Source organism: Lagenorhynchus albirostris, chromosome X (assembly GCF_949774975.1).
Source record: "Lagenorhynchus albirostris chromosome X, mLagAlb1.1, whole genome shotgun sequence".
In the NCBI taxonomy this organism is placed as follows: Eukaryota; Metazoa; Chordata; class Mammalia; order Artiodactyla; family Delphinidae; genus Lagenorhynchus; species Lagenorhynchus albirostris.
The window spans coordinates 118497026-118516982 of record NC_083116.1 but is presented as its reverse complement, the minus strand read 5'-3'; the positions used below and the strand labels follow the sequence as shown (position 1 = coordinate 118516982).

Below are 19957 nucleotides of genomic sequence, written 5' to 3'. Positions count from 1 at the left end.
ATCAAATTAGAAAGCTTTTTGGGCTCAGAGCGGTCTCAGGTCATTAGGTGGTCAGATTACAAAAGGAAGATGGCTTCATGCTTCGTCTTCAATGCAGGAGTGGCTGTGCTGTTGGCGCTAGGCAGGTGTGCCTTTCCTTTGGGCCTCGCTTGAAGGGTAGGTTGGTTGGAGTAACAGCCGCTCTAACAAATACGCCCCGCATTTTAATGACTTCCCACAGCAGGTCTGCTTCTCACTCATCTCACAGATTGGCAGGCAGCTTTCCCCCACATGGCGATTCAGCTGACAGGCTGCTTCTGTCCTGTGGCTGTGCCGCCCCTTCTCAGTGGGCTCATGGGGACAAGCGTAGAGGAGGACCACGGGGTGCTAGGCCTGCCTGGCAGTGGTGCAGGTCACTTGCGCTCCCACTGCATTGGCTAAAACTCAGTTGCATGGCTGTGGCTAATTGCAGGAAGGGCTGGAAAATGTCATTACTGGCTGGGCAGCCACTCGGTGACACCCGTACACCAGGCATGTAGGGCGTGAGTGGTCAGAGGACAGCCACCATAACTGCACATAGAAGCACGGCTATCGTTTGCTTCCCTGACTCTTCTTTTTTCTCTGCCCCATGACGGATCAATCCCCAGATCTTTCTGTAGGCAGCTTAATTGTCACGTGGGCTGTGGTCTAGTCTTACCAGCCTGTGAGCCAGTCTTCCCCTTTAGGGTGGTTGAGTCTTCTCATATCTTTGCTCATGAGATCATGCTCTGATCAGTGGTCGCAGTATGGTGTTCTTATTTCCAAAAGGTCGTTGGCAGGGGAGGTGTCCTCACAGAGTCACTGTGGGCTTGCTAGGAGGTTTTCCTCCCCCAGACAGTTTATTTGCTAAGGCACCAAAAGGATGTTGTTCTAACAAAGATCATCGCACCCTCAGGTGAAGTGGCTGGACTCTAAGGCAGCATTGACAGGAGGCCTCCAGGGTGGAGTTATATTCTAAACAGAAATGTCCTGTGGTTGAAACAATACACACCCCCTTCTTAAGTTCTCCCTGACAGTAGTGCTTCCTTGCAATTCATACTTTTCATCTATGTTTGATTTTAAGATACTTCAGGGGTAAATGTCACCTTTTGGGATTTTATTAATAGTATTACTTTTTTTTTTTTTTTTTTTGCGGTACGTGGGCCTCTCACTGTTGTGGGCTCTCCCGCTGCGGAGCACAGGCTCCGGACGCGCAGGCCCAGTGGCTGTGGCTCACGGGCCCAGCCGCTCCGCGGCATGTGGGATCTTCCCAGACCGGGGCACGAACCCGTGTCCCATGCATCAGCAGGTGGACTCTCAACCACTGCGCCACCAGGGAAGCCCAATAGTATTACTTTTTAATGAGTCTTTTGAAGTCTCTTTCATTATAAACAGCCTGTATTCCCCAGAGATAACAAGTTGCAGTGCCAGATATTTGCATTTCACTTGAAACAAAACCAAGGGTTTGAATGTTTTAAATATAAGCAAATCTAATTCTCCTGTGTCTAGAGAAACTGTATAATGAACCATATGTATGAGGCTTAAGCACACAGATGCGGAAGATTCTCTGTCTCTCTTGTTCTCTCTCTCTCTCCCTCCTTTTATATTTTCTTAAAAACGCTGGTAGAGCTCAAAATTGGCACCAAGTAGCAAAAATCTCCACCCAGCCAAGCAAATCACTACAGCTGGAGTGGAACTGGGGCTCCTGTTGGGTGCACACGGAGGTGGGTCTCTTCCTGGTTCCGGCTTCTCCTCGGAAGTCCAAGGCTCCATCGTTCCCCCGCCCCCATTGCTCAGCGCCTCCAGTCTTTGCAATTAGACATTCTCTCTTAGGTGACTGATTTCAGGTCTTTGTTATGGTTGCCTTATGGGTTCATTTGGAGGAGATGGCCCCCTAGCTGCTGCCAGAGAGGTCTCAAGCCGCCATCCCGCTGCTGGAATGGGCCTTCATCTGGTGGGGGCCCTATGGCTTTTTTCTCTTACTCCCCTCATAGCCCTCCCTACCTCTGGGCCACCTTGACCTCTGGCCGGGGTTGCCGATATGGCCTTAATTGGTCTTCCGACCTTTAGTCTTCCCTTCCATTCTCCTCACTGAAGTGATCTTTCTGCAGCTCAAATCTGGTTATTTCATTGGCCTGTGTCATACTTATCTGTGGCTCCCGATTGTGTTCTAGATACACTTTAAAGCCCTTAACCTGGTGCACCTGAACCTTCATGGTCTGGACCAGGGGTCCCCAACCCTTGAGCTGTGGACCGGTAGTGGTCCGAGGCCTGTTAGGAACCGGGCCGCACAGCAGGAGGTAAGTGGCGGGCGAGGGAGCAAAGCTTCATCTGCCGCTCCCCACCGCGCCCCATCGCTCGCATTACTGCCTGAACCATCCTCTCCCCGCCCCACGCCCCTGGTCCGTGGAAAAATTGTCTTCCACGAAACTGGTCCCTGTGCCAAAAAGGTTGAGGACCGCTGGTCTGGACCGTCTTGAGGCAACTCCACTCGCATCTCCTCTGCACTGTCAGCCCATTCTATCTGTATGTAGCTCAACCAAGCTACTTTCAGGAGATGGCTATTTTCTGGCATTTTAAGGTGTCTTTGCAAATGCTGTTCCTTTCCCTTGCCTTGCCCTGCATGTTTTGTAGCACTGCTTCTCAGACTTGAGTGTGCTTTGTATCATCTAGAGTGCCTGTTAAATCTCAGATGCCTGAGCCTCATTCCCAGAATTGATGATTCACTAGGTGTGGCGTAGGGCCTGGGCTTCTGTATTTCTGACGAGTCCCCAGGTGATACGGATGCGGGCGGTCGGTGGAACGACTCCCAGCCGCGGAGCTCCAGAGTTCCCTGTCTCACCACAGCTCACACCTCACTGTTTTGCGACTGCCCGTCTTTCTCCCTCACTGGACTCTAGGCTTCCTAGGAAAAAGAATGTGTTTGACCATCAGAGAGTATCCCTAGTGACTAGTGTCTGGGATGTTGGTGATGTTGAATAAGTGTCTGTGAATGAATGAATGAGCAGGTCAGTGTTTCTGCAGCAAAGTTCACATCATTTGGCTTCTTGTAGTATAGATTAGCTTTCTTTTGGAATATTTCGGCTTCAGGGAACGTGGAATGTGATCTGCCCCTTCTACCTGTCTCTGAAATCACTCACTTAATGAATAAGGAACTTGAAACCTCTCCATAGAGATCAGACCATGGGACCGACAGGGACGTCTGTTGATAGATCTCAAACTTTAAAATATGAAATGGGGACTTCCCTGGTGGTGCAGTCGATAAGACTCTGCGCTCCCAGTGCAGGGGGCCTGGGTTCCATCCCACTGGATCCCACATGCATGCCGCAACTAAGGAGCCTGCTGCCGCAACTAAGACCTGGTGCAACCAAATAAATAAATATTTAAAAAAATCAAGTTATTCTTTAAAAAAATAAAATAAAATATGAAATGGACTCATGGGCTTTCTTTCATTACACGCAGCATAGAGTAGTGTTTTTGCATCTCTTTCAACATAAGACATACCCCTGAAGTTGTTAGAGCCCGTCAATAAGTGGCCCCCACCCGACTTCTGTAGTGTCTGTGCTGAGCCTGCTAGGGGCTATGTGCAGAATGAAGGCTAAGATGATATGGTTCTCGCCCTCCAGATCGAAACCTGAATGAAGATATTTAACAAACAGCACTTTAAATGTTCAAACTGTGTGATACTTAGCATACTTATAATAAGGATTCATATTTTCTAAGATGCTCAAATCACTTGATTTATCAAATCAATTCAAAACATGCAGTGAGAAGCAAGGGGAAAGAGATGGGGGTAGGTTAAGATGTTTTGGGCAGGCTGGTAGAAGGGCCACACCAGGTACGGGTTGCCTGGTGTTCACATGCCCTCTCTCATTGTTGGAAGGCACTTTTTTTTTTTTTTTTGGACTGCGTTGGGTCTTTGTCGTTGCGCGCGGGCTTTCTCTAGTTGCGGCGAGTGGAGGCTAGTCTTTGTTGTGGTGTGCAGGCTTCTCACTGCAGTGGTTTCTCGTGTTGCGGAGCACGGACTCTAGGTGTGCGGGCTTCAGTAGTTGTGGCACGTGGGCTCAGTAGTTGTGGCTCGCAGGCTCTAGAGCGCAGGCTCAGTAGTTGTGGCATACGGGCTTAGTTGCTCCGCGGCATATGGGATCTTCCCGGACCAGGGCTCAAACCCGCGTCCCCTGCGTTGGCAGGCGGATTCTTAACTACTGCGCTACCAGGGAAGCCCTGGCACTTTTGGTTTTAAGGAGCAGGAATTCTCCTTGTCAGCTCTTAAGTTTTCTTGAGAAGGAGGAAGGGGTTGGGGTTCTAATGGGAATCCAAGAAATGAGAGACGAGGATTGGCCCAGTGGTCCCTAGGAATGGGAGTTCTTGGTTATTCATGTTTGTTCCGCCATGAACAGACTAGTTGAGTTTGCTTCACTGTCCATTTGCCTTTTGGCTGCCAGCAGCCACCCTCACCCCGGACTCTTTCTAGTACTTGCACTCCTCACAGATTCTGCTTGTGCTCACTTCTTGCTCCCTTGTGACTTTAAGTCCCAGTTGGCCTTTGCTTGGCACCCCCGCCCTGCTATGCATCTGCTCAGGGTCTGCTTTCTCTGCTTGTTGATCTTTCTGCTTTTTATCCACATCCACAAGAATGAGCATCTGGCACAGCTTGTCCTCGCTCGAGAAAAGCTTTCTGTGCCAGGGCATCCCAGAGGCCAGCAACTGTGAGCCCACCCACACTCACTTGGACTCAGCTGGGGGAGACCGGGCATGAGGTGGGCCATGCTGTGCACATGTGGTTCCAGACCCATCTTCGTAGCCAAGCTGAGCTGGGGGTTGGGGGCAGGTAGCGCCTCTGCAGTGGCTGTGGGCCTGGCAGGTACGTCAGAGAGTCCTTTGGGGCCATGGGACTTGAAGATGGGTAGGATTTTTTTTTAATTAATTAATTTTATTTTTGGCTGTGTTGGGTCTTCATTTCTGTGCGAGGGCTTTCTCTAGTTGTCGCAAGCGGGGGCCAGTCTTCATTGCTGTGCGCGGGCCTCTCACTGTCGCGGCCTCTCTGGTTGCGGAGCACAGGCTCCAGACGCGCAGGCTCAGTAGTTGTGGCTTATGGGCCTAGTTGCTCCGCGGCATGTGGGATCCTCCCAGACCAGGGCTCGAACCCGTGTCCCCTGGATTAGCAGGCAGATTCTCAACCACTGCACTACCAGGGAAGCCCAGATGGGTAGGATTTGGGGGGGCTGGGATCAGAGGAAGGGTGGTCTGGGGAGAATATGCAAACCTGACCCATGAGGAGAGAGCATGTGGGCTATCAGAAGCCTGATATGAGTGACCAAGGAGGAGGCTGGATTATAAGGGCCCTAAAAGCCAGGTGGAGGAGGGGGATTTGTTTTATTGGGCAGTAGGTCATCCTGAAAGCTTTTAAGCAGAGGAATCGGTCACTTTCTCCTGTCCATTTCCGATTCCTGCTGTCAGATTAGACTTGAGACCTGCTAAGAGACCACTGATGCCACTCAGGGGTCAAATAATATGGGAGAGGAAATAGGGTGAGCAGATGGTTATGGGATGACACTACCAGCAACGACTGGGTATGGCAGCTTTGGTTCCAGGTGGGAAGGAGAGTGCATTTTAGGGGAGTAGAAGCTTCCATGTCAGCGCCAGGGAATGCAGCAGCCAATACCTAGCATGGAGATTTTGGCAACAGATTAAAAAAAAGTGGACACGTATTTGCTGACTGCAGGGGTTCAGTGAAGGGTATGGGCATGTCCCTTAAGCTCTGTGAGCCTTGGTTTCCTCATCTGGGAAAAGGATACTAATACCTGCTGTGTCTACCTCTCAAATGTTTGAGGTGGTCAGGTGAGATAGGGGTGTATGAAATGCTTTGTAAATTTCAAAACACTCTATGAATTTAAGGCATTAACTACTGGATAGTGACTTTCAGGGCATTTAAAAACGGTTTGATTTAGATTTAGTGGAAACTCATCTAGTATGCAAACTTCAAAGATGGCATCTCAAGGTCATATCACAGCTCAAACTTTTTACAGAGTTGTTTCTTCTCTGAATGGCATCAGAGGAGAGCCAAGTGTTCCAGGGAAGAGTTACTTCCAGAATGTGGTGTGTGTTTGTTGTGGAGGTTGAGGCAGGGAGCAGAGACGGTCTGCTGTCTTTTCTGGGGATAGTGAGTAGAATACCCTCCTAATGATTAATTCCTTGGTAGTGTGTTCATTCAGAAGCAGGCACCTTGATGGGTATTAGTAGTAATACCTCTCTCCTTCTTTCCTAGTCTCCTTTTGTCTTAAAGGCTCACCCTCCTTGTGTTTACCTTTTAGTTCCATGAAGGTGGCCCTTGGCAAGTAGCACCTTAGCCTTAGGGTAGATGGGAGGGATGCAACAAAGCCCTGTGCTGCTCCTTCCAGAATCACCATTTTTGCTTCTTTCCCCATTGCTTAGCAGAGCTCTTTTCTCCTGCACTACTACTTTGGTTCTCTGTATCCTTAAAATCTCAAATTTGGCTTGCATGCCCCCTAGTGGCAGGTCGGATGCACCCCTTGTTACCCTGTTTGTTGTGGTACCATGACAGCCCATCTTTGCACTCAGCTCTATTACTAAGTAGAACCCCCAGTTCACAAATGTGGCAGGAGAGGTTTGGTGATCCTGACTTGCCACTCAGGTGGGACCTGGGGACGTGGGACTTGATTCGGAGCTTTTGATTCCCAGATTTATACAACGGGAATGCCTCAGAAAGAAAGATGGTGTGGTTATAGCTGTTCTAGATTTAAAAAAAAATGGTTTAAAAAGAATCTAGATTATCTTACTATCTACTCAACTAATTTGAACGGATCAAAATGTGGTGAATATTTGAAGAAAAGAACGATTGTATTTTTTTCCCCTTCATCACATTGGAAAATCTTTTGTCACTCACCCAAGTGTTCAATATTTCATGCTCAGACCTGTTAACAACTTTGGGAGATACAAAAGAAAGGTATAAAGCATGATGTCTGACCTTCAGAAGTTTACATTCCCATTAAATTCTACTCACAAGGTGTTTAAATTCATTCCCTTGAGGAAAAAAAATTATAATGCTTGGGTTTAATATTTCTACTTCGTTTCACAAAAGACAGATTCTGTGAGCATCTGCTTATTGATTTCTTTTTAAAGTCCTTTTCAGTGGAGAGAGAACTGCAGGATAACAACAGTAGTTACCCAGATGAACCGTGGAGGATAACGGAAGAGCAGCGAGAGTATTATGTCAACCAGTTCCGGTCCCTTCAGCCTGATCCGAGTTCCTTCATTTCAGGTAACAAAGTCTGGTGGGTGAGAACACGGGTCCCAGCTCACTGTCTCACATAAATAACAGCGCCCATCTTGAGAAATAGTCCACACAAAATGAGTACAACAACCTTCTATGATTTTAGTTTGTTTTTCTCTGAGGTTGAATGTCTCATCAATTATAAACCATGCAGAAAAACACTTGGCAGTGATATTGGGAAAGTTATGTTTCCGTTTCAAAGGGGGGTTAAATGGGAATTTGGAGCATCCTGGTTCAGATCCTGTGCCTTATTAGCTGGAGCAGTTCCTGAAATTAGTGCCGCACCTTTAATTGCATACTCACTATGTTGGTGTTACAGCAAGGACATAGTGTAGCCTCCCAAAGAGTTGCTGTCACAGGTCTCCTTATGTTATATACACCTTAGAGTTCAAGTTCATGTTCGTTTTCTTTGGCTGCAGTCTTTCTCCTCTGGTTTTTCTGAGAGAAAATATGGGAGGAAAATTGGCCAGCATTTTTATGTCCACATGTTAGTTCTTCTGGGTTATCTTCAGAAATACATATTCCTATTGAATTCTCATGCAAAATTCAAGCTGAGAGGAACTGATTTAATTCCCACGTGCCTACATTTCACCCGGCTGAAGACTAAACAAACAGTGAAATAGTAGAGTCTGGAAGACAAATTCATAAAACTTCCTTTTTATACTTCAATTGTGAAGAATAACAATATGTGCTTGATAACTGTAACCTGACATATCGCAGTGTGGACTAAGATTAATTTTCTCTCATGAAATAAGGTGCGTAGTTGAAATGTACCTGTATAAACGCAGATATCATTTTCTGGTTGGTGGTAATGGCTTTATTTGAAGGCAGAATATTGTAGATACAAAAAATTAACGTTGACAACGTGATTTTAAAAAAAAGCAGAAACCCAGATTGCATTTATTGACCACTTGCTAACTTTACCCACTGCTTAAGTGAGTTTTTTCACAATGTATGCAGATATTTAACCAAATACAAATAGGTAGCTGTTAGGAATGTTTTTATTTTCTTTTAACCTTTTCATTTTGCAGAATTTCAAATACAGACACAACTGAAGTGGCTAGTATAACAAACTCCTATGTACCTATCAGTCAGCTCTCACAATTTGGTTTTATTTATACCCTCTCTCAGCCTAGACGGTTTTGAAGCAATTACCAGACTATTTCATTTGAAAATATTTCAGGATGTATCTGTAAAGATAAGACCTCTTTTAAAAACATAACCACAACTCATTAGCACATTAAAAAAAACCCCACAAATTACTTAATATCAAGTCTTGTTCAGACTTCCCCAATTGTCTCACAAATGCCTTTTAAAAAAGTTTAGTTTGATCAAGGTCAGGAGAGGTTCATACATTGCAATTAGTTGATGTCCCTTTTTAGAAAGCATCTTTATTTAGATGTAATTTACATACTCTAAATTCACCCATTTAAAGTATACAATTCAATGATTTTAGTGTAGTATAGTCACAATCTAGATTTAGAGCACCTCCCCCCAATAAACTACCAACTTATTAGCATTTATTCCCCATTCCTGCTCTCCCCACCCCCAAGCCCTAGGTTACCGTTAAACTACTTTCTCTCTATATAGAGTTGCCTGTTCTGGGCTGTTCATATAAATGAAATTGCATAATAAGTGTTTTTTGGTGTCTGACCGCTTTCACTTAGCATAATGTTTTTAAGGTTCATCCATGTTGCGGTATGTACCAGAGCTTCGTTCCTTTTTATGGACGAATATCATTCCATTGTATGGATAGACCCCATTTTATTTATCTGTTCATCAGTTGATTGACTTTTGGGTTGTTTTGGCTGTTAAGAATAATGCTGCTGTGAACGTTTGTGTACAAGTTTTTGTGTAGATGTATGTTTTTATTTCTCTTGGATATATACCTAGGAGTGGAATCGCTGGATCATAGGATAACTCTGTATTTAACCATTTGAGGACTAGTCAGACTGTTTTCCAAAGTGGCTGCACAATTTTACATTGCCACCAGTAGTGTCTTACTCCACATCCTTGCCAACACTTGTTTTTATCTCTTGATTGTAGCCGTTCTAGTGGATATGAAGTGATATCTCTCTCTGGATGAAGAATGACATTGAGCATCTTTTCATGCTCTTACTGTCCATTTGTATATCTTCTTTGGAGAAATGCCTATTCAGATACTTTGCCATTTTTTAAAAAAAATCGTTGAGTGGAAAGAGTTCTCTGTGTATTCTAGACACAGGTTCCTTATCAGACATATGATTTGTAAATATTCTTTTCCCAATCTGTGGCTTGTCCTTTTATTTTCCTAATGGTATCTTGCGAAGCAAAAAAGTTTAATTTTGCTGTTCCGTTTATTTTTTCTTTTGTTGCGTGTGCTTTTGGTGTCATATCTAAGAAACCATTGCTTAATCCAAGGTCATATTAATTTTTTTATTATTATTATTATTATTGGCCACGCCGTGTGGCTTGTGGGATCTTGGTTCTCAGATCAGGGATTGAACCTGGGCCCTGGCAGTGAAAGCGCAGAGTCCTAACCAGTGGACTGCCAGGGAATTCCCTATGTTACAGTTTTATTTCTTATATTTAGTTCTTTCGTCCAATTTGAGCTAAGTTTTGCATATGATATGGGGTAGGGGTTCAAATTCATTCTTTTGCATGTGAATATCTAGTTGTCCCAGCACCATTTGTTGAAAAAACTATTCTTTCCCCCATTTAATTGTTTTAGGTTCCCTGTCAAAATTCAACTGACTGTAAGTGTGAGGGTTTATTTCTTTACCAATTCTGTTTCACTGATTTGTATGTCTAGCCTAATGCCAATACCACACTGTCTTGATTATTATAGTAAGTATTTGAAATTGGATAGTGAGAGTTCTCCAACTTTGTGCTTTTCAGTTTTATTTGTTTTGATTTCAAGTTTTAAGGATTGTGTTCTTAAAATTTAATTTTTTACTTATATAAAATATTAACACAGTCCTGAAGTTGAGTCTACAAAACAAGCTACATTCAAAGAAGTCTAGTTCCTGTCCCTATCTCCTCTACCTTGTTCCTATAGGTAAACATCTTGTTTAATGGCTTATTTGTCTGTTTTTAAAAATAGAAGCAAATACGTGTATGCACATATCTCTCTCTCTATGTGTGTGTGTGTTCTTATCTCCGTATTTTCTTAGATAAGTGGTAGCATACTACTTACTCTTTCCTCCACCTTGCTTTTTTCACTTAATATATTCTGGTGATTACTCTGTAGTCGTATGTAGAGATATTATTTCTTGTTTCTTCTTACAGATTGTGTGAATGTGCAGTCATTTATTCAGCCAATTCTTTATTGGGATTACTTCTAGTCCTTTGCTATTACATATATTTCTCTTGTAAATAGCCTTCTGCATATGTCTTTTTATATTTTTGTTAGTGTATCCTTGGATAATTTGGAAGTGGGATTACCGGGTCAAATGTGATTTTGCAAAACACCCCTTCTTTGGGGTTGTGCCATTTTGTCACCCCACCAGCATTGTATGAGGTGCCTGTTTTCCCATAGTCTTGTTATCAAAACACGTTATTGAACTTTTGTATTTTTCCCATCTGATAGGCAAGAAATCATGTCTTTGTGTGGCTTTAACTTACAGATGTCTCACGAACAAGGTTGAACATTTTTTTTCAATATGATTAAGAGTCAGTTGCATCTATTTCTTTGAACTCTCATAGCTCAATCCATTTTTACAGTGGTTTACTGGTCTTTATTATTTTTTAAAAATCTGTATATATTGGATGTATTAATATTCAGTCACTGATGGATCAATGCTGTGGGTAGCTGTAGTTTACTGGGCTGAGAGACCCCTTGTAAGAAAAAGTCTGGATTCATGGTTTTGATCTTTGACTGCTGACAGCTTTTAAGCCTCCCTTCTACCTCTTCTGCCCCACATGTGGCTCTCGGGTGGATCTGAAAATGGCTGGAGAGAGCAAGGAAAGGAGACTTGTTTGGGGTTTCTCTGTTGCTTGGGGGTGGGGCTGGGGCGAGGGTTCCAGCTCCCCGTTTGAACTTCTGTCAGCACCGAAGGAGGGAGCACCTGGCTTGCTCAAGTGCTCCTTCTCTGCCCTCGTTAGCCATCATCTTCCCTGTGGGCGCCACCCAACCACTCTGGGACACTGTGGGCCGACAGTCTCTCTCTACTGTGTGAAGTCCAGGCCAGGTCTCTAGCTGTGGGTTTGAGCCTATTATACTTTGAAGAAAGGAGATCAGGAGGGAAAAAGAAGAATGAAATTAGGGGAGAATGCCTTTCTATGTATAAAATAGCTGGCAAATGGGCTTTCAAGACATTTCTGACAAATGTTTGACAAGGCAAGGAGGCTGCATGGATGGCCAACAGTCCTGGGTCAGCATTATTTCCAGGATGCTCTTGGGGAGAAGGCTCATTCATTTATAGGGTACTTTGTCTTTGATCCTTCATCTATCAAAGGAAAATAAGTCTGCCTTAGGGTCCACTATAATCCTTTGTTTCAAGGCCAGTTAGAAGTCTCGTGCTGGCTAAGGAAAGATTTTTGACTTTATCAGTTTAGAATAGAGTTTAGGGCTTTGATTTGAGTGTTCTTTGTGTTAGACTTGAGGCTTTTGAATTGTGAAACTGTTTTGAGAGCAGAAAGCCATAAAAATTTCAATCTCAGTAAGGATTGGGTGTAAACATTTTAAGTGCAATTGGGACTTGAAGCTACGTTACATGTAAAATGAAATGATTACCTGATTTCCATTGATATTGGTAAATTTGCAATGAATAAAGAAAGTAGCAAGAGGTTCCTGGATACGATTCTTGAAGAGCCACCAAGAGATCTTAAATCTCACTGAAACGCTTTCTCAAGATGTCTGTCTTCTTATCTCTAGTATGATGAGATTAATGGTGTTAGTTTTTCTTTTTTGCTGTTTCCTACCATGATCGTGTATTACTTTTGCATCCGTTCATTAAAAGTGCTCGACAGATTTTTACTTTGATAATTTTGATAGTTATCTTTTGAATTTTTAGTAAATTTTGCATATTTTTGGAAATAGAAGGAATTCATATAATTTTCATGTCATAATTAAGTATTATGCCGTTAGTTCTTTTGCCCTATTGTAATTTACATACTCTTTTAAAAGCTGTTTGTATGTTGCTTTTAGCCACACAATTCGTAGTTGCTTTGATGAATAATTATATTTGTGGTTATATGGTAGGAGTTGCTGAGTGAAAAAAATGGTGATTCATTTACATATAAATATAAAAGCTGCTCTAGATAAGTAATTCATGATTTATTTAAACAATGACTCTTGACAGGTTCTGTGGCCAAGAACTTCTTCACCAAATCAAAGCTTTCCATTCCAGAACTCTCCTATATATGGTAAGTACAGTTAATGCCTCATAGTATCATACTGTTATCCATAGCCATCCCTTAGCTCCTACTTTTGCATTTTAAAAATCTAATCTTTTGAATTTTTTAAAAATCAGACTAAGAGAATGAAAAGAACTTAGATTATTGTTGCTTTGAAGATTAAGTAAGTTATATGAAAAGCACAATGAATAGCGTCTGGCACATACTACGCACTGTTTTGGCTCTTACTTAAAAAGCAATTTCCTAATTATTATCCTCACGTAGATGCCTTTTCAGTCTAAGCAGTTGTGTGAGCATATGAGAATTTCCATCTTGTGTGTTTTATTTTCAGATTTTTCTACTTGATGTGGTGTAAGTGACCAGAGAACCTTGAAAAGCTATTCTTTATAATATTTTATGAGGCCAGGTGAACAGAAGTTCCACAAATATTTTGGAATTAAGTTAAATTTGACTCTTCTCGCTGCCTCTGAGCTTCGTAAATTTGGCTGGTGTTTATCAGCTGGGCCCCGGTTCAGACTTGCACATGTGGCGTGCCCGGTGCTTTGCTGCAGTGCCGGCTCCATCACCGGCTCCAGAAGGGCTGTGCTGGTTGGTCCAGATGGCTCTGTTTGCGTTTATGGAAACGCTCCATACCTCTGTAAACTCCCGGCTGCGTGTGGGCTCTTCTTCCTCAAGACTGGGCGGGAGACCACACTGTGATAAATATATAATTAAAATATTGGAATATTTATGTAAAACTTTTTTTCATGAGGATTTACAAAAAAATTAGAGTTTAAAATTGCTTGTCATGTTTTGTGCATCATATTGGAAAACTATTCCACTGACACTTGTGAATGCCACCGTATCTGGGATCCTGAGCTGAATTTCGGTTTTTCGGCAATATATTATAGCATTCAAAAAAAAAGTGGCAAGCCTTATTAGGCTTTAAAGCTAGGAAAAAAGAGGAACTATCATTTTGTAAAGAATACAGTCTGTTTTGGCAGAATTCCCAGTCTTAACATTATTGGCATGAGGATTTCTCTCTTTTTGTTGAGACATATCCATGTAAGCTTTGTGGGATTCTCTCCACCCAGTGTTTGAAACAGTTCCCTGGCTCCTCACCTTGGGGAGCTGGTGCTTTCTGAATATTCAAGGGGGACAAGGATGTGAAGGGTCCAAAGGAAAGTTCCGGAGCTTACCTTCCGTGGTTTTTCTTTCAAATAGTAACCCCCTTTCTACTATGATTGTATATGCCTTCTCGCTCTGCTTGTCCTAACACAAGCGTACTCATCTCTGTACACCTGGGAGACTGGTTGAGCTTATGGGGTCTTAGTTACTTTGGCAGATAGGCCCCTGCTTTTCAGTGGGAAACAACGGCTGAAGCAAAGATAAGCCTTTTCAAGCCTCTCCCTTTCTTCCTTTCTATCTCATCTGGTTCCAGCCTTCCCTAGTTGCTAGTTTTATCTGAAAACATCATTCAGCGAGTATTTACTGAGCTTACTTGTGTTTTCCCAGGAGGGAATTCTCAAGCAAAGTTTTGATACAACATTTGCAACTTGAAAAGTTCAAGGTTTTTCCTTAAAGCTGAGAAATGAAGTGCTTGTATCTGAGCTTGGGTAACTGAATAATGGCCAGGACACCGGTGAAAGGGCAGGGCCAGCCCTTCCTCTGACTGTTTTGAGCACCAGGTCCGGGGCTGTTCACACAACTCATTTACTGAATGACTGTCAACTAAGTGTGAATTGTGGGCATCGTTTTCCTTTTTGTCCCATAGTGTGTTTTACTTGTGTAGTCTGTTGTAAAACAGATCTATTGGAGAATCTGAAGAATTTCAATTTTTTTTTATAAAGTGCCACTCATGCTAGTGGTGTCGATTTTTCTTCCTCCGTGTGGCCCCCTGAGATTTTATATGGGTTTGGGGACCCTGCAGGGCCTCCACCAGAGAGCCTGGGAGTCATGTTTGCATGTTTGAGGCTGAGTAACTTTCCGTCTGAGCCCCGTGTTAGGCGCTCATAACATCTGCTTTCCTTAGGGAATTGAGCGATGCTGACTGTGATGGAGCCCTGAGCCTGCCGGAGTTCTGTGCTGCGTTTCATCTCATTGTGGCCCGGAAGAACGGCTACCCACTGCCTGAGGGCCTGCCTCCAACTCTGCAGCCAGAGTACCTGCAAGCAGGTAATGCCTCATCATAAATCCTAAACCTTAGGCGTTTCCTTCCAGACCTTGGAAGAGAGTTTTGTTCCTTAAGATGTTGTCCAGACACTTTGTGGAGTCCTTTGTATACACAGTTACTGTTCATTAACTGATATTAGACTCTCACAACTTATAATGTGAGGCATAGGGATGATCTAGCAAATGTGAGTCATCTCTTATCTCCATTCTAGTACTGTCTGGATGGATTTGAACCAAAGCCACGTAACCCTTTCATGAAAATTGTGGACCAGGCAACTACTGAATCCCCAGCTGATAAAAAATTAGGAGGAAGATCTTCCTGTAGAGCCAATGCTGACTTAGCATCTTTAGGCCCAGCCCGATGTCCCCGAGTGGCCTTGGGCAACGGAATGGACTAGGAGTCCTGTACCTAATGAAAAAGTTTAAAAATTACATGCAGTGAAATGTATGAAAGGCTCCGATCTTAAATGTACACTCAATTTTTAAAAAATGTATCCACCCATGTAACTGCAATCAGATATAGAACATTCTAGCACGCCAGAAAGTTAGAATAGAGCTCTCTTTGTCTTTCTCATTAATAAAACAGTTACCCCCAAATCCTTTGGATAGGAAAGAGTCATGGTGAGTCCAACCTTTGTATTAACTTCTTTGGAAGATTGAAAAAATTAATAGTGTCTCTTGCCCTTTCAAAGGCAGTGGGCTGATTTCTGATGTGAATTTTATTATTCACAGAAGTATAGCCTTCATCGAAAGGGTCCAGAAATAGCTGGTGCTTTCAACAGACTTTCTCACTTTTTAGAGAGGGCCTCTAAAACATGAGAGCTTAGTCATTGATGATTATTGGCAGGAGGGAACCAGTGTCTAAAGAAAATGTGATTAGTCATGAACAGATCATAAATTTCCTGGTTAGATCTGGAAAGGCCTTAGATTATCTTGTCTTGTCTCCTCCTCATAACGACACTAGATTCAAAGTACCCAGTGACTTATCTAAGTCAGTCTTCGGGACTCTGACTCTTAAATAAAAAGTCTGTCATTCTGTGTTAGGTAGTGACGGGGTGGAGGCTCAACCAAAAGGAAGAGACTAAGTATGTGGCTGGTGCCAGGGACCGGTGAACATGTTGGGGGAAGCATGACCCATTCTGGAATCTTGCCCAGAGGCCCTCAGATAATGTACAAAGGGGAGGGTTCAGAGAGCAAAAGCTATTACTTGTTTCAGAGCTTGGACTTTGCTAATAGCAGCTGCTTTCTGACTCCAGCGGGCCGTAACTCCAGCGTGTTCCCCTTCCTTACAGTCTGGGGGAGACCCTCAGGGGTCCCCAGGAACTAGTTTGCAGTTGGGCAGCATGACGCACTGCTCTGTTTCCTCTTTAGTGTCTCTCTCTGTGTCCCTGTCTCTGTCTCGCTGTCTCTCCTCCCTCTCTTTCCTGTTTGGGGTCTTGAGGAATGCTGTTTCCTTGTTCTTATGTGGTGTGGCTATGGAACCTAGGCTGGGTGTCATGACTTCTTATTTGAGGAGTCACTTTGTAGGTGTTCAGGTGTTTCACGGAGTGTTTCAAAAGTCACTGATGAAATTTTTAAAGGTCTGAAAGTCCTGAGCAAAAAGTGTATTAACAAAAGAGAAATAGCCTCTTGATTCCTTTACTGTTGCAAATGGCTGCTTTTACCTTGCTTACGCAGTACAGGGGAGTCTAAAAAATAGAGCCTTAGTCAAGAGCATCTCCCTTTATTTTGAATGAAGTCCACCCCCCATTTCTTAATGGCCTTTTTTGGAGCATGCATTTATATAGAGACAACTGAAGAAGAATCCATCATATACCCTTCAATTAAACAAAAATTGCACATCATTTCCAGAGTTTGTGGGATTAATCTTAAGTAATAATTAAATAGTTCTAACAAAACCCATGAGAGACCTCATAAAACCCCATTAAACTTAGTGATAGTATGGCAAACCCTAAGGGTTTAGTAGTTGACTTTTAAATGGTTTATTAACCTTGTTTATTTTTGTATTTGGTTCAAGAAAATGGCCAGAACTCTTTGGGTCTTCTCTGTGCTTTTTAATTGTTTTAAATACATTTATTTATTTTATTTTTGGCTGTGTTGGGTCTTTGTTGCTGCGAGCGGGCTTTCTCTGGTTGCGGCGAACAGGCTTCTCATTGCGGTGACTTCTCTTGTTGCGGAGCACGGGCTCTAGGCACGCGGGCTTCAGTAGTTGTGGCATGCGGGCTCAGTAGTTGTGGCTCGCGGGCTCTAGTGCAAGGCTCAGTAGTTGTGGCGCAAGGGCTTAGTTGCTCTGCGGCATGTGGGATCTTCCTGGACCAGGGCTCGAACCCACGTCCCCTGTGTTGGCAGGTGATTCTTAACCACTGTGCCACCAGGGAAGTCCCTGCCAATCTATTTTTAACATTTGATTCAAAAAAATGTTTTTAAACATGGCACTAAAATTTTGATTTCTTAATAGCTGGTCTTGACAAATTTGATTTGTAGCTTCTGTTTACTGTCTACCCCAGTCTGCTTTTCCTCTTTGGAATAATGACAATTTTCCTAGTTGTTGAGACATTTTTTTTTTACTTACTTTGTGACAAAAGTGGTGAAACAGAATCTGTTTCTAAGAAATAGTGTGAGTGTTCAGTGTTAGCTTACCAGGTAGGATGGTTTTTCTTATGCTGATCCACTCAGCTACCCAGCTAACAGCTGCTGTCACTATACTATGTTGGAAGAAACCCATAATGTGATTATCTCATTGTTATAAATCAGGAAGAACTTGTGTTCTTATTTTTGTTATTCCTGCTAACCAAAAGAAATGAGTACTTCATAAAGCTTTCTTCGGCACATATCATTGTAAGATCTTGTCTATTTACTTCCAGTAGTAATAGCTAAAATGAAGTATTTCCTCAGTTAATGTTTATGGTATTCAAACTATCACCATAGTTACTGCCATTTTAAAATGCTGCTAGTAGCTTAGTTGAAACTGAAGTATTGTGATAGTGATGGTTAAGGTGGAAAATGACTTCTGTGTTACAACATGAAATGCTGACAGCATGGACCTTCCAGCAGGAGTGCTGGCAGTTCAAGCCCCTGCTCTTCATTTACTGGCTCTCTGACCTTGACTAAGGTGCTTACCTTCGCTGCTCCTTAGTTTTATTGCGTGTAAAGTGGGCATGGCAGAAGTACTAGCTTGTACACGTAAAGAACTTGAAATACTACCTCACCGTGATTAGTGCCATCTCTCGCATATAGGAGCTGGCTGATTTTGTTGCTCTATTTACCAAGCACAGAAAAGCTGCTAGGAAACGATGACCACCATGACTATAGTATATATTCTTATGCATTCTTTTTGTTTCTTCTTAGCCTTTCCTAAGCCCAAGTGGGAGTGTGCGTTATTTGATTCTTATTCTGAGTCAGTGCCAGCAAACCAACAACCCCGTGACTTGAATCGGATGGAGGTAAAAGATCTTCATATGTTAATAAGTAAGGATGTGTGTACTATTAAATCCATTAGCTGATTGTTCTTTACAAACTCTGGAAAATTTGCTTTCGTAACGATTTCTCTTAATACTTAGTACTTACCTTGGAGCTCAGCATTTCAAATCTAGACACCAGATATATCTATAATTATCTTTTTTTCTCTTCTCCCTAAAACTAGATTTGGTGAAAAAAGCAAAGTAGCCTCTTGACCTTTTAGAGGTGAAAGTTAGGTATAGCCAAACTAAGCCAGGAAAACGTAAGCCAGGTTATTTGCTTCAACTGAGCTTTAATTTTGAAGTAAACATTGTAAAGTTGTATTTTTAGCAGCTGATTATTAACAAGGTGTAATGAATCAGAACAGTTTTGAGAGGAGGTTTGAGAACTGTATATGAGGGCCCCAGATCACATTGAAAGCTGCCTGATTTGGATGGTCCTCAAGAGAAACCCGAAGAATTCCTATAACGTTGGGCCACTGATGCAGGGGCTTCACTGTGTGCTTTAGGGGTCCTTATGGTTATTGTTAATATCAGCACTTTCGTCACCGTCACCACCATTATGATTGCTGTGATGACAACTTATGATATCTGCTGTTCCCAACCTGAAAAAAGTCTGGAAATGTTTCATAAATGGAGGTTTGTTCATAGGCTCCTATTACAGTGCTCCGACGTTGCAAGATGATAGAAGTCAAAGGCAGGATACAGGGCCATTTAAAAAATTTCTTGTGATTGTGTGTGATTATTTATTCTTTCCCACAAGGCTCTCGTGCCTGTAGTGCATGTTGTGGATGCCATCCTCTGCTCTTCTCTGAGCGAATCAAGCCTGCTTCTGCTGCGCCCCCTCTGATAACGTCTCTCTTGACCTCTCTACTGCTCTTTGAGTCGTAGCCTCCGTGTTCCTTTCCTCAGCAGATTTCTACTCTTGGGAAGGAGATAAAGTGATTTCAGGTGGAGTGATAGAGGTGCATTCTAAGAGTTTTGGCTTTTTCAATTTCTTTTTCTGTAGAATGTGTATGATGGTGAAGCAAGTATGATTGTCAGTCACTTTTCCCGGCCCTCGGTGTACTCTGGGGTTGCTGACAGTGTACGGAGAAGTTTGTCTGTCAGGCCAGGACAGACATCTCTACAACTGTCTTATGCAGTTGCCCTGTTTTATTTTGTTTGTTTGTTTTGGTTTGTTTTTTGTTTTATTTTTAAATTTTTTTTGCTATGGGTACCCCTGCTTGTGTAAAATTATGTTGTTGTTAGGTGATTTACTAAAAACGTCATAATTCACATTTTTTCTAGTTAAACATTTTGTTCCAACTTGCCATGCTATCAGATGATCTTTGCTTTTCCAACAGAGATAAATAATGCTGTTTGTTTTTGGAGAAATTAATTACTGACTCACGTTGCTGTTCTTCGTGCACTCACTTATCATCTCTAAAAGGAAAGGAGCAAATATCCAGGTGTCTGTGAAGCCTGGAAATGGAGATATTTTAAACACAGGAATGCATGCTTGGAGTTTATTTTATTTTATTATTATTATTTTTTGGCCACGCCACATGGCTTGTGGGATCTTAGTTCCCCAACCAGCGATTGAACCTGGGCTCTTGGCAGTGAAAGCGTGTAGTCCTAACCACTGGACTGCCAGGGAATTCCCCAGGCTTGGAGTTTAGATAGATCTTGGTACCAGCCCTGTGAAGGATGACTCCGTAAAGGTGTTTGTTGTGAATGG

At 42.8% G+C, this 19957-nt stretch overlaps 1 protein-coding gene across 4 annotated transcripts in view; it reads left to right on the top strand.

Annotated features, from left to right (window-relative positions):
• The window catches only part of REPS2 (RALBP1 associated Eps domain containing 2), a 247104-nt gene that overhangs the window by 110493 nt on the left and 116654 nt on the right, over positions 1-19957 (top strand). For all 4 annotated transcript variants that reach the window (XM_060137540.1, XM_060137537.1, XM_060137538.1 and 1 more), the window contains 4 exons: positions 7141-7279; positions 12574-12637; positions 14640-14782; positions 18128-18222. In XM_060137540.1, coding sequence (XP_059993523.1) covers positions 7141-7279; positions 12574-12637; positions 14640-14782; positions 18128-18222 — 441 coding nt within the window. The remainder of the gene's footprint in view (positions 1-7140; positions 7280-12573; positions 12638-14639; positions 14783-18127; positions 18223-19957) is intronic.